Genomic DNA, 15,672 nt, shown 5'->3' on the forward strand with positions numbered 1-15,672 from the left:
GTTGTATAAGGTAAACATATGTTTACCATATCAAATTTTTATCTTTGTTTAAAATTTGCCTTTCCTTTTCTAAAAATAGTATTTCTTTGTTGATTGTAATATCGCCTTTTTTAAGTTGTAAAGGGTGATTTTTTAAGAGCTTGATAACTTTTTTTAAAAAAAAAACGCATAAAATTTGCAAAATCTCATCGGTTCTTTATTTGAAACGTTAGATTGGTTCATGACATTTACTTTTTGAAGATAATTTCATTTAAATGTTGACCGCGGCTGCGTCTTAGGTGGTCCATTCGGAAAGTCCAATTTTGGGCAACTTTTTCGAGCATTTCGGCCGGAATAGCCCGAATTTCTTCGGAAATGTTGTCTTCCAAAGCTGGAATAGTTGCTGGCTTATTTCTGTAGACTTTAGACTTGACGTAGCCCCACAAAAAATAGTCTAAAGGCGTTAAATCGCATGATCTTGGTGGCCAACTTACGGGTCCATTTCTTGAGATGAATTGTTGTCCGAAGTTTTCCCTCAAAATGGCCATAGAATCGCGAGCTGTGTGGCATGTAGCGCCATCTTGTTGAAACCACATGTCAACCAAGTTCAGTTCTTCCATTTTTGGCAACAAAAAGTTTGTTAGCATCGAACGATAGCGATCGCCATTCACCGTAACGTTGCGTCCAACAGCATCTTTGAAAAAATACGGTCCAATGATTCCACCAGCGTACAAACCACACCAAACAGTGCATTTTTCGGGATGCATGGGCAGTTCTTGAACGGCTTCTGGTTGCTCTTCACCCCAAATGCGGCAATTTTGCTTATTTACGTAGCCATTCAACCAGAAATGAGCCTCATCGCTGAACAAAATTTGTCGATAAAAAAGCGGATTACGGAACACTGATTTTGGTAATAAAATTCAATGATTTGCAAGCGTTGCTCGTTAGTAAGTCTATTCATGATGAAATGTCAAAGCATACTGAGCATCTTTCTCTTTGACACCATGTCTGAAATCCCACGTGATCTGTCAAATACTAATGCATGAAAATCCTAACCTCAAAAAAATCACCCGTTATTTACCTAATACCGCGTAAATAATTTTATTGTGGGTAGTGGAAAGAAGTTACCTATTGAATTTGAATCACTGAATATAAAAGGTGATCTATTTTGAGGTTTCCTACTTTTTTATAAAAAAGCAAACAAATTTCAAATTTAAGAAAGAGAGAGAGAGAGAGGAGAGTGTTTATTATTTTAACAAAGGTCCATCCTTGACAGTGATGTCCTGGTACGAATCGCAACACTGATTATTTCTTATGGATGAGCAAGTTAACCCGAGCCCTGATCATTCGAAAGAACATTCTTTGACGGTTATTTCTTGAAGCTTATCTCTTCAGGTTGCTCTTCCTTCTAAATGCGGCACTTTTGCTTGTTTACGAGGTTTGACAATTAAGTAATGAGACTCATTTTATTGCCGCGCTTGCGGTGAACCTGTGACCTTGAACTTCCCTTTTTTTCCGGCATCCCTCCTCTCTCCATCGATATATGTATATGTTGAGTAGACGTGTGTTTGTAGTGCTCGTCACGAAAATGGAAAAACGAAATCAAGAGCAACGCGTCGCGATAAAATTTTGCGCCAGATTGGGCGAAATAGCTTCGGAAACGTACGCTAAAATTGTAAGAGTGTATGGTGATAGTGTTTTTAGTCGTGCCCAGGTCACAATGGTTGTCTCCGCGCGCTCACCGCCCGAAAAAAGTTCGCATGAGCAAGTCGAAGGTGAAAACGATGATTATTGCCTCTTTTGATAGTCGTGGAATCGTCCACAAAGAATTCGTTCCACCGCACAGTGGCCAATTTGGCTTCACTAGCGGCATTTTATTCATAGCTTCCACAGTAAAGAAGATATCTTCAAAATTTTTTTTTCTCAATTCAGAAAAAAATCAAACAATTTTTGGAAGAAAAATTAAATTTTTATTTTTAATTTTTTATTTTGTTTTTAATTCAATAAACATTTTCCACCATATATGCATATATAAAATAAAAAAAAAAATTGTCAACTCAAAGAGAAACCATATTATAAAAGAGATATTAATCAGATTCTTCAGTATCAGATTCAGAGAAATCATTTTCAAATTGATGCATTATAAGCAAGCTTTTTACTTTCTTATCGAAACTAATATTTCTGGAATAGGAAATTGATGAGCCGTTGGACAATGAAGATATTAAGGGATCGGAAGAAACAAAAAGAAATCTTCCATTGTATTTTTTCTGCAATTTTTTCTGGTATTATTTTCACGGATGTTCCGATAATCTTTATTTCTGGCTTCAAGCGCTTCCTCGGACATCATGCCAATTGGAAGCGAAAAATGATTGATTATGTCTGCTCCATGAATTAAAATTCTGTGAACAGACGAGGGCGTGTAAAGCCAAGGGTATAAACTAACAAAAATTTTGGCAGTTTCCATTGCGTAAAGTCTGAATGCCTCCGTGATTATATCGTATCCACATGCAAGTGCTCGTAAGACGATGATGAATCGATATATTAAATTTTAGTTCACTCCAGTTATACGAGCGGCTAAATTTGGTTGTTGAAAGAACCTTCTTGCCGTATTTCCGTTGTTGGTATTTCCAGTAACAGCCATTGGTATGTCGACCAACAAATGCATTTCTTCTCGTAGCTTCTGCTGTATATTTGTTTTATTTTGTCCAACAATATCCTTGTCAGCACCACCAGTTTGCCACTTTTTTATTGGTATTCTATAGGATATGTGCAAAATAAATTCAAAAAACATTATCCAGGTGTGGAGACTGGATAGCCCATATTGAAAGAGGTTCACTTTAATTGGAAAGCTCTTCACCAAATTTAAGTTATTCATATTTTTCGGTGTTGCGTTGCAGATTCCGCATATTTGCGAAGAAAATTCTGAAATGACTCTGAAAGTTTTACCATCAAGCATGGTCATGTGAAATTGGTGCAATATTTAATATTTGGTTCTTAATATTCTCAATTTCCCTGCGACTCAGGTCGGCCATTTCCTTCTCGCAAAGAATTTTGAGTGGTCGACAGTATCGTGTCGAAGAAGGTCGATTGTTTTTCTAATAAACTGTCGGCCCGTTCTGCACTTGCAGTGGTACAATACAAATTGAAAATAAATATTGGTCTCTCATGTTTTCTTTCGCAGTCGTTAAATTTTTGCCTATATGTGGAATGCCCGCTGCTGCCATCACAACCCCATTTGTAGACAGCAGTTAAATGGGTATTATTATTACTTGTAGATGGGATTTCAAAACACTCAGGGTGTGCTTCCATGATCCTGTTTATTGTATGGTCCACAAGACTTTGTAGTGGCACTTCAGCATAATAATCAGTGACTGCAATGTCACTAGGATAGCACTTTTTTGGCGAAGCGTAATTTTTCGTAGCATGGATATATATCGGCGTTTTGGTTATTTGCTGCTTTCTTGTTCAAGTTCCAAGTGTATCTGGTATGTCCAAGATCTACAAATAGCGCAAGCGCTTTATCCTCCAAAAATTTGGATGGAAGGGGCTTTGGTTTGTTTACATTTTGTATTACCTTTCCGCTAAACTCATCCAGCTTTATATAAACTGCAGCTGCAGCTACCAACAATCCTTCACATGACACTTCCTCTGTAAGTTTTGACATCTTATTGACTTGCGTTTGTCTGCAGCACTCGGAAAGCTCTTTTTCCGGTCGTCCAATATTTTCATTTGCTTTTTTTCCCAACAATACCAATGGTGTATCTAGCCATTTTTGGTTAACTTTTTCGAAAAACACCTTATATCTGCCACAGGCCTTCCACTTTTGGATAAGCCAGTAGCAAAATTTCGCAGTTTCTTTTCATTTTCGCACTGCTCCTTCTGAGTATAGGTAATTTTACTCAAAACGGTACCAAAAACATAATTTTTCACGGCGAGAAACTTCTTGGTGGGGATCGCTTCTCCATGCCATATTAAAAAAAGGGTGCGTTTTGACACAGACATTTTGCCTAAAAAGTACAAGAAATTGAAGGCTCGCAGGTACTCGCAGTTCATTTTGGACACACAAACCATTGTATATAGGAAAATTTAAAATTCCACTGAATCTAGTTGAATTTTTAAAGTTCTACTCCACGAAAGACAGGTGTACGTTACAATAGGCGAGTTGCTAATACACTTAAACACGATTACGTTTTATAAATACCATAAGTATACACAGATCAAAACCACAGTTTTTTATATAATACATACCTTGGCATTAGTATATAACAAAACTTTTAATGAAAATAATAAAATTTGCAAGTTTAACACGAATAGCAAAACGATGATCAAAAAGGCGGAAATATTTTGCACAACACTTGCAGAAACATATGCTGACTTTGACAGCTCACAGCTGTTCATCATGTATTTGTTATCGGTTGTAAAAAAAAATTAACGGTTTTTCAAATTTGAAAATTTTAATTAAATGACGCTAGCGAAGCCACATTGCCCGCAGTGCGAAGGTAGAAACAATCGTCTTTTTTCGGGTTGATTGCGTAAATTGGTTGGCCTTACTTTCTGCGTAAGTATTTCTTCGAAGATGCATAATAATATCAAGGTATTTCCGAATGATCTCGCGAACGGATCACTGACGAAAGTTGAGCAAAAACTCGTAAATGTTAATTTTGTTGCTGGCGGTGTTACCACTGACTGTACTGTATTCCCTGGGTTGAAATGCACTCTTTGGCCATTCTCCAAATTAACTGCGAGACGCACAACAGTCGGAAAACGTTCATGAATTGCAAAAGTAAATATCCTACAAAGCGCTTTAGTGCAGTTCATGTGTCGACCCACTTGATAATTTCTGATCTCATCTCGTTCAAGACCAATTACCGCCATGTTGCTTCCTTTGGTGACGTACTTACAAACGTATCCTATCGATTACATCAAACTGCAATACTCCACATTGATATGAGTTTTTACTGTGAATTATTGTCTAATGGTGAATATAGTACCATCCATGTGATGTCAACTCCGATATTCACTCTTCTAAATTGAATGCTGAATGTTCTGCCATTGTCGTACTTTTTGGAATTGTTCAATTTTCCAATTTTTCCTCAGTAAAAGGTATTTTTATTTCTAAACCTTTCCCGATTCACAACGAACAACCTCTGAAAATTTCACCAAGATTGGTGCAGCCGTTTTCTTAGCGTTACTAAAAAACAAACATTCATTCGTTTGTATGAGAAAAATAAAAGGGCTGTTTTTAGGGGTTTTCCGGCAATTATTCGAATTTTTTTCTCCGCAGAAACCATCTCTGAACGAACATTTTAAAAAAAGAATTATCAAATTTGGTTCAGTCGTATGAAAGTTATGAGCGTACATACATTTTGGCGATTCATTTTTATTTATATACATAGATTAACACAAATTATGATAGGTAATTATTGTTTTATATATTTACAATTTTATTTTCAACAATGGTAAGTATACGTATATATTGAATTTATTAAAATTGAGACGATAGATGGCAATATAGATTATATATAAACATATATTCGGAATTCAAAAAAAAAGGTATATATATTTTTTTTTATCTTTTAAAAGATATACAAGTATATTGTGCATTACACTGAAGGGGATAGATTTGTGTTTCAAAATGAGTTAATTGACGTTAGAGTTTCTATTGTCATTGTTGTCATTTAGCTTAGTAGCTTTTATTGTGGTATGAAATGAATTGTTATAAAGTTTTACGGCTTTACACATTTTAATGGTAATCGAAACTTTTTCTTCTAAATGTAGGGTTCTGATACGTTCGGTAAGAGTATTATTTATTCTTTCTACATCTGAATTTCCCGTATGGCTATGTGGTTTCATGGCATGAAATTCTATATTTTCTCTATTTAAAAATTCCCGCATTGGTTTTGCATTAAATTCATTATCGAAAACAAACTTTTTTATATAGCCTTTAATTGACAAAAATTCATTCATTTTATTTATGATCGGGTTTCTATCGGGTAAATGCAAAGAAATTAAATGTTTTGAAAATGTATCGATAAATATTATAAATGACTGTTTACTGTTCACAAGTATCTATATTAACAATTTCATTAACTGTATTTAGTGTTTCGGTAATTTGAAATTTAGCTTTGATCGGATTTCTATCATATTTTCCATCATTACATATGTCGCAATTATTTATTATTTCATGGATTTTAATTTTTAGTTCTGGATGATACACTTTATGCTTCATTCCCTCGTAAGTTGGAATAATGCCTGAATGTCATACTTCGATTTTATGGAAAAACGATATTTGTCTCTTTAGTTCGTATTCATCTTCGATGTCTTTGGCAAAGTTGGTACAATTTACAAAAGAGTTATTTTGATTGTTTGCGAAAGAATGTAAAAGTGTTTGTTCCACTTCATTATGTTTTTTTTTCATTAAGTTCAAAATATATAGCGATCTTACTTTTTTCAAAATGTTTATTTACGAGGTGTGTTCAAAAAGTATCGCGAATTGTGTGTTTTTGTGTTTTTTTCAAAAATTATTTATTTATTCATAAATATCAATTTTGTCCCCTTCAAAGTAATCCCCATGAGATATTATACATTGTGCCAACGGTTTTTCCAATCTTCGAAGCACTTCAAAAAATTATTTTTTATATCTTCTTCAGCTCCTCCTTCGATGCCGTCTTTATCTCGTCAAGAGAAGCGTAACGTCGTCCTTTCATGGGCCTCTTCAGTTTAAGGAACAAGAAAAAGTCACAGGGGGCCAGATCTGGGGAATACGGTGGCTGCAGCACCATTAGTTTGTTGTTTTTGGCCAAAAAGTCGCGCACAAGCAACGATGTGTGAGCAAGGGCGTTATCGTGGTGCAAAAGCCAATTTTTGTTCTTCCACAAATCCGGGCGTTTCTGGCGGATTGCTTCGCGCAAATTGCACATAACTTGCAGGTAATATTCCTTATTGACCGTTCTTCCCTGTGGCAAGAACTCATGATGCACCACTCCCCTGCAAACGAAGAAAACTGTCAGTTACGATTCGCGATACTTTTTGAACACACCTCGTACAATATTAATGACGTTGTGAGAGTTATATCGATAAAAATGCGTTTGTTTTTGAAAATATTTTCTGTTTAAAACGATTTACGACTGTATTCAGATTGTTGAAGTGATTATAAATATTTTCTTCATGAGAATGGCTAGTTTGGACTTCTATTGAAAGCATTGTTTGGTCTTGTTATTCACCAGCGTTTAAATCTTTTATTTGCAACATTTTGTTAAGGCTCATTCCCAAATTTTCTAATGTTGTTTTTCTAATTATATTATGTTCTAACATTTCTTTAATTTGTTTTTGTATTTCTAATTCGTGAACTTGTGGATACCTATAAATTTTCGAATAAATGGGTCTATCGTTTGTTGTAATAATTTGATGTTTGATTTCATGCGTAAAAGAAAGTTTATCTCCTTTGAAAAATAATTCGTTAAATTCTTGTAATAGATCTCTTATCGATTGGCTTTCTTCGCTATTTAAATGATTCAAGTTTAACTTTTTCATATCACTGAATTCGAGTGCGCAAATTTCCGTTTTTTCATAAGGAATTCGGTGATCAAAATGAATTATGTTTCCTAATATATTAATAAATGTGTTTTCTACATCAATTTTAGCTTTAAAAGGAATAAGAAAATTTTGTCCTATAATAGCTTCGTATTTGTTGCTGTTAAAATCTATTACTTTCCATGATAAAGTACCTAAGACGTTAAATTCTTTCGGAAAAGGTGTTACAATTTTATATTTAATTTCATTAATTCACTTGATAGTTCCATAGCATAGCGGTTTGAAAGTTTTTCCTTCTGAAAATTTTCGAATAGAGCGTTTGGTTTTATAATGCTAGTTGTTGAACCTGTGCATTTGATTCTGTGATTTCCTATTGTTACTGTTATTATGGGGAGTTGATGGTTTGAGTCGGTGTTAAAAAATTTACTTCTTTTTCTTCACCATTGCCAATTTCTATCAAATTTGAATTATTGGACAAACGACTTGTACTTGGATTGTAATCGACGCTCATATGAGAGCTTTTAGTTTGTCTCGGTAAATTTGGTTGTATTTTATTTGTAGAATTGTTACACCCGTAATCGTAATTATTCCGATTGTTGTAATTGTTACGATTAAAATTTGTATTACGTATGTAGTTGGATTGTAATCGACGCTCATATGAGCGCTTTTAGTTTGTTTCGGTAAATTTGGTTGTATTTTATTTGTAGAATTGTTACACCCGTAATCGTAATTATTCCGATTGTTGTAATTGTTACGATTAAAATTTGTATTACGTATGTAATTGTTATTGTTCCCGCTTTGTTGTCTATTGTCGTTTGTGGGTTTGGTTTGTCTATTGTCTGAAATTTTATTATGTTCATAAGATCTATAATTTTTCTTGAAACATTCGTAATTTACTTTGTTTTTATCGACATATTTTCGATGTCTATAATCTATAGCTCTTTTGTCCTGAAGCAATTTTAACTTTGAATATTTTACGATAATATCATTTAATGTTTACGTTTCGGTTATATGTGCCCTTTTAGGCCCATCGATTTTCTCTAACATTATATCAACAAGGTCCCTATCTACATTTTCAGGTTTATAAATGCCCGATTTTAAAGGGTCAAATATGTATATTTCATTTATGTCTGCTTTACATTTTTCGAAAATTATAAATAATTCATTAAGATTACTTACTTTGACCGTCCTCTCTCGTTCTTTTTCCAGCGGTTCCCAGTATTTTTTCGTTTTCTATAATGTTGATACAATGTTGGATGAGTTCCTGGTCTGTGCCGCAGAGAGAAAAGTTGGTTTCGACCGCTTTAATAAACGCATTTGGATTGTGATGGTCGTCTAGTGACTTCATTCTCTGGAATTAGTCCATAATGTCCCTTGGTGACATGTGAAATCTGTTGAATTGTGGTTGTTGGTTCATTGGTAGTTGAAGTAGATGTTGAGCATGTTGTTTTTGCATATCTTGTTGTTGGGATTGTAGCAATTCTTCTTGCCTTGCGATAACCCTTCCCAGCTCGGCGATGGTTTGGTTTAGATTCTCCATTGTTTAAGTATTTGTAAATAATTAGTTTGATTGTGGTTTGAAGATGTGGTCGGCGGAGTATTTCTTTTTGGACCAGTTGCGTAAAAATAAAGATGTATTCTCCTTTTATTTAGAAAATTTTAAACGTTCTAGAAACTTTTTTATTTGTATTTTGTTTCTATTTCTGCATACACATGAACTTAGTTAGTTCTAGGCCGCTGTCCTTATTATGTTTTCGCGTAACTGTATATATAGCCTTTGCTTTTAGAATATTTTCACTTTTTCAATATTTTCACTATAACCAGTATTCTTTGCCTGTTTTCTTTTATTTTGATGATTAAATTCGATTGTCCGTAGCTGTATATATTTTTATGTTTTAGAGATGTTTTTTTTGCATTACTTGTTAAATTATTTAATTTTTACAAAAAAATATTTTAACCCATCTGCTATGTTTGGGTCAATTTGACCCAATTTTCAGTAAAACTCGTCGAAATTCGCGTGTTACTCTAGTCGTATTGTATTGATTCTTCTTCTATTTGTTAACTGCAGTAAAAGGAATAGATAAATATGAAATTTAAAATAATATCTGTTTTTTATGTTGCTGGAGGATGCCAAATGTAATTTCATTACACTTATTACGTTGTTGGGTCAATTTGACCCACCTAGTATTTTGAAACATTTTGCCGTTTTTTATTACATCACTCGATCAAAAACGCCGTCAAAGAAAGCTAGTTATCGGAAATCGAGTTGCACAGCTCTATGTTTATATATTCTCGATAAATTTATAGCCTTTTCGAAAAAGGGGAACTCCCGTTTTATGCACCTGTGCAAAGAGTAAGTGTAGATTGTTTGCTTAGTTAGTAATTTTTTGTCGCGCAGTAAGGAGCTTATCAAAGTTTTTATAAAGAAAGTGATTGCTAAATATATATTTATACAATGTCCCAAAGGAAGAGAGTAAGTCAAGTTATTTAATTTACTAAGTTTATATTGCTGTTACACATTTTTATATTTTTATTTTTGAAAAGAAACTAAGTATTGAAGAAATACACCAAATTATTAATTCTGATGCTGAGGATATTTTCGACGAAAGTGATAGCGATGAAGACTTTGTACCTATTGCAGAAAATGAAACGGACGATTCAAATACTTCATCCAGTGAAAGTGAAGTAGATGTCGGTTTTGAAGGTAGCAATGCGACAGAAGAAGTCAATTTGCCAAATATTTTATTGAAAGATAAGAGCATAATATGGCATGATCAGCCACTTCCAATTTCAAGAGGCAAAATTCCTCGAAATCAAATTTTATGTCGAAGTCCTGGCCCATCAAAGTGTGCTATTTCTATGGTCACAGATATAAAATCCTCTTTTGATATTTTCATGCCCTCAAGTATAAAAAACACAGTGGTAGAAATGAGCAACATCAAAGGATTGCAGCTTTTTGGAGACAATTGGAAAATTATAGACCTTATAGAATTGGAAGCATACATAGGATTGCAAATCTTAGCAGGAGTATACAAATCGCACAATGAAAGTCTAATTCATTTGTGGGATGAAAATAATGGCAGACCAATTTTTCGGGCCACAATGAGCTTGGAAAGACTTATGAACATATCACGATGCCTTCGTTTTAACTCCGCTGCAGACAGGGATGAGAGAAGACAGCGTGATAAATTAGCACCTATAAGAAACATTTGGGATCAATTGAATCGGCAGCTCAGGTCATATTATCACTTACATGAAAATGTAACAATAGATGAGCAGTTAGTACCTTTTCGTGGTCGTTGCAGCTTCAGGCAGTACATTCCATCGAAGCCCGCAAAATACGGCCTAAAAATATGGGCTCTATGTGATTCAAAAAGTAAGTATGCCTGGAACATGGAAGTTTATTTAGGACGGGCAAGAAATACGCAACCGGAAAGCAACCAAGATAATGCATTTATAAATTGGCTTTTTGTATGTCTCAAACCTATGTACAGTATAAATAAACCGTCTCTATACAAATATTTTTAGGTGAACGTGTTATTCTATCCCTATCAGAACCCCTTCCCAGAGGTCACACTATTACTTGCGATAACTTTTTTACGACGTACAATCTCGCCGTTTAGCTACTTCGCAGGAGCATTACTTTAGTCGGTACAGAGAGGAAAAATAAGCTTTTTTTGCTACGAGAAATTGTCGACATGAAGGAAAAGAACATTTTAGAAAGAAAATTTTTATTTACGTAGTATGTAACTATTGTATCGTACGTCCCAAAAAAATATAAATTTGTTGTAGCATTGAGCTCCTTTCACCATTCTCCACTTGTTGATGAGGATAACAGAAAAAAACCTGAAATAATACTTTACTATAATAAAACAAAAATTGGTGTGGATCAGCTGGTTGCTAACTATACATGTAAACGTCAGACCAAACGTTGGCCAGTTGCTCTCTTTTCGAATATGTTAGATATATCGGCATATAACGCATACGTAATATGGACAGAGATAAATCCCTCCTGGAACACCAACAAGCTTTATAAGCGAAGACTTTTTCTTGAAGAGCTGGGAAAGCAAATGGTCGAACCAAATATTGTCCGCAGAGAGAGACTGCCACGAGGAATCGCTGCTAAGAATATAGTAAAAAATATTCAAGAAAACTCCAAATCTGCAGAAGAAACGTCTACTTCTAATATAGGGTGATTTTTTAAGAGCTTGATAACTTTTTTTTAAAAAAAAACGCATAAAATTAGATTGGTTCATGACATTTACTTTTTGAAGATAATTTCATTTAAATGTTGACCGCGGCTGCGTCTTAGGTGGTCCATTCGGAAAGTCCAATTTTGGGCAACTTTTTCGAGCATTTCGGCCGGAATAACCCGAATTTCTTCGGAAATGTTGTCTTCCAAAGCTGGAATAGTTGCTGGCTTATTTCTGTAGACTTTAGACTTGACGTAGCCCCACAAAAAATAGTCTAAAGGCGTTAAATCGCATGATCTTGGTGGCCAACTTACGGGTCCATTTCTTGAGATGAATTGTTGTCCGAAGTTTTCCCTCAAAATGGCCATAGAATCGCGAGCTGTGTGGCATGTAGCGCCATCTTGTTGAAACCACATGTCAACCAAGTTCAGTTCTTCCATTTTTGGCAACAAAAAGTTTGTTAGCATCGAACGATAGCGATCGCCATTCACCGTAACGTTGCGTCCAACAGCATCTTTGAAAAAATACGGTCCAATGATTCCACCAGCGTACAAACCACACCAAACAGTGCATTTTTCGGGATGCATGGGCAGTTCTTGAACGGCTTCTGGTTGCTCTTCACCCCAAATGCGGCAATTTTGCTTATTTACGTAGCCATTCAACCAGAAATGAGCCTCATCGCTGAACAAAATTTGTCGCGAAACACATTTCGAACCGAACACTGATTTTGGTAATAAAATTCAATGATTTGCAAGCGTTGCTCGTTAGTAAGTCTATTCATGATGAAATGTCAAAGCATACTGAGCATCTTTCTCTTTGACACCATGTCTGAAATCCCACGTGATCTGTCAAATACTAATGCATGAAAATCCTAACCTCAAAAAAATCACCCGTTATTTCTGCCAGAAATGAATCCACCAAAAAACGACAGCTTCTGTCATCATACAAAAAATTCGAACAAATATTTAGCTGTTTATAGTACGTGCCAAAAATTTGTTTGCAAGGAATACAGCAGCTTATTTTGTGAAAATTTCTGTTAAAACATACATATCTCAACTATTTTCTACAATTAACATACACTTAACTTGATTCAAATAAAAAAATATGAACTCTATTAATAAAATAGTGTTATTAGTGGAGTTTTCATAAGTGGGTCAAATTGACCCAAAACACTATATGTGTAATATTTTCCTAACATAGCAGAAGGGTTAACTCTTTTTCATAATTTTGTTTTCGTTTTCGTTTTATGTATTTCATTTGTTTTATTTTTTTTTTTGAATATATACATATGTATGTATAAGTTTTTTAACACATTAAAAATATTTCAATTCTTTTTCTTTTTAATATTTTTCGCTTTTGTTTTATTTAATTTTTTTCAATATATATTTTTTTTTAGACACATGTGAAAATTACGTTTCTTTTTCGAAAGATAAAAAAAAATGATGAAGAATAAGGCAGGTAGGACGCTTTACTACTTTATGTTGAAAGTTGGTTTTAATTTTGTTACTATGTTTTTTTTTTAACTGTGAATTGGTTTCGTTGGTTTCGCAAAAATATCTGTTTTTAACTTGCTTTTTTCACAAAACGGTTGTAAAAAAAATTTTTCGTTTTTCACCAAAAAAACTTTCTTCTTCTTATTTTTCACTGTTGCTTTCGTCTTTTTTTTGTTTTTTAGAAATTTATTTCAAACTTTTTGCACTTTTGTTTCGTTTTTTATAGAATTTTATACTTTTTCGCACTTTTCCCTTTTTTGTAAAATGTCTATTTTAGTATTGTTTAAATGAGTTAAGCATCCACCCCCTCTACTCGATAAAAACTGGCGCATCCTTATGCTACATCGGAATTCACCACAGCTGATGACACTATAGCACAACTCAACACATCTGTACGCCAACCCAGTCAATAAAAAGGATGGGCAACGGGAAAGCAGGCTCACTTCGTTACACACAGTTCGTATCAACACATCAACATTTGACCTCCGCACATTAGTTTTCGACCTCAATACATTCGTTTTCCGACAACCATGCCGCGCGTCGCAATTTTCGCTAACAACGTCGTCACCATACGATTCCTGCTCGCTGCCAGTCCTGTGCGCTACGAGATATAATTCGAATCTCAGCGGTCCTGTGTGATATGGTCGCCGTTACCATGCGTAATTATATTTACATCTCCGGTTTCAATAAAATTCAATAAAGTTAACCCTAAAGTGTTTAATACCTATTAAGTTAATGTGTTCTGCTTTACCGAATTACTGGGTGCTTATTGAACTAAAAATAAAGTGGTGGATGCTTCCCACTAAATTGGGCATCCATTTATTTATGGTCCTTCGAGCCTTAACGAAAGGCACCTTCGGATTTCAACAGAGAAATCAATATAAACAAAAATTGTGGTAGCAGAAATCAATCGAAGTGCGACAACAAAGGTGAAATATAAACCGAGAAAAAATCAAAACAAATACAAATTAAAACACAGAAATATACATACATGCATGCATAAACATGTGTATATAACAAAAAACAACCAACCAGGTGCTGGGAAAAAACATAAATAAAACAAATATAAACATAAATATATGGAAAAAGATCAGTGCAAATATACTTATGTATATATGTATGTACATATGTGCATAACTTTTTATTTACTGGCATAACGCAAAAAATAAAGAGGTGACAAAAAGTGACAATTGTGAAACACAAAAATAAAACACTAACTCACCATTATAGAAACAAATACAACACAGTGCAATGGTGCAAGGAAAAGAAAAATATACATACAAACAAATCTATACGTAAATACATATATATACATTCTTACATACACATGGGGTTAAATACGCAATAAAGCAAAATTTAAAGAACAAATTATTTCAAACATATATGTACACATATTAAAAGTGCGAGCTAAATAAAAAAATAAATAAAAATAGTGTTAATAAACTAAACCCAACATGCGCGAAGTCCAAAAACAAAAAAAAAGAGAGTGTGCTTATGACCGCACGACTGAAGTAAAACTTCTTTCTCTCTATCTATCTTAATATATAAAAATCACGTGTCACATTGTTTGTTTGCGATGGACTCCTAAACTACTGAACCGATTTTAATGAAATTTTTAACACTGTGTGCAGTTTGGTCCAACTTGAAAGATAGGATAGTTTATAATTCTCCTTATAGTCGCATTATTTATTTATTGCAAATTATTTGTTTATTATTAGCAAAGAGCTATCCACCAGTTGGTGGCGCTAACAGCGGTATTGAGTGCGCTATGTTACAGTAGATGGCGCTACAAACATTAAAAACATTAAATGAAAATGCGTTGTTTGAAGTTTATATTATTTGTGGTAAAGTTATACGAGTCTATGACTTCCAAAAAAAATAAAAATTGGGCGGGGCGAAGTTCGCCGGGTCAGCTAGTATGTATATATATGAATATGTGTGCAATATATACATGTAAGCACATATATGTACATATATTTATTTCCTACAAATATTTAAATTTATTTTATGTTTTCATTAGTAAATTAATATTTTTGCATAGATCTTTTATTTTTTTGCATTGTTTTATTCGTTATTTTCATTATTGGGTACATCAGTAATTACTGTGGTTGATTGTAAAACCGAGACAATAGGCTTATGATACGAGAAATACGATACATATATTTTAGAATTAAAATTAGACAGAAATCTAGAAAAAACTGCATCGATTGTTGTTCCATGTCTTGTAGTTGGCTCATTACGGTCATTATTCATTTGTAATTCTAATTTATCTCGTGGAAAGTTTCTCAAGAGTTGTCCATCTTCGGATGCGAAATTGATATTGGAATCTCCTGCTAAGATTAATGGCAACGTATGATAGTTTTCTCCTAGTTTTTCAGAACCTACTCGACCATAAATCATAAGTCTTCTGTAGATAAACTTTATGATATTATTAACTGTGTTATTGGGCGACATGTAAACAACTACCATTATGA

The 15,672-nt window shown here is 34.0% G+C and overlaps 2 protein-coding genes across 4 annotated transcripts in view; one reads left to right on the plus strand and one right to left on the minus strand.

Annotated features, from left to right (window-relative positions):
- Positions 1 to 15,672, minus strand: part of LOC115065766 (carcinine transporter) — a 1,371,383-nt gene that overhangs the window by 391,034 nt on the left and 964,677 nt on the right. The gene's annotated exons all lie outside the window — the stretch shown is intronic.
- Positions 9,451 to 13,856, plus strand: LOC125775428 (piggyBac transposable element-derived protein 4-like). Of its 3 annotated transcripts, none has more exons than XM_049446045.1 (3): positions 9,451 to 9,985; positions 10,057 to 10,888; positions 11,041 to 13,445. In XM_049446045.1, the coding sequence occupies exons 1-3, from the start codon at positions 9,968 to 9,970 to the stop codon at positions 11,133 to 11,135; spliced, it is 945 nt and encodes a 314-aa protein (XP_049302002.1). In that variant the 5' UTR covers positions 9,451 to 9,967; the 3' UTR covers positions 11,136 to 13,445. The 3 variants fall into 3 exon arrangements, with proteins under 3 accessions (XP_049302002.1, XP_049302003.1, XP_049302001.1); XM_049446046.1 differs by lacking the exon at positions 11,041 to 13,445 and adding an exon at positions 13,476 to 13,856 and having other exon boundaries at positions 9,452 to 9,985; XM_049446044.1 differs by having other exon boundaries at positions 9,452 to 9,985; positions 10,057 to 13,444.

This window comes from Bactrocera dorsalis, chromosome 1, assembly GCF_023373825.1.
Source record: "Bactrocera dorsalis isolate Fly_Bdor chromosome 1, ASM2337382v1, whole genome shotgun sequence".
NCBI lineage: Eukaryota > Metazoa > Arthropoda > Insecta > Diptera > Tephritidae > Bactrocera > Bactrocera dorsalis.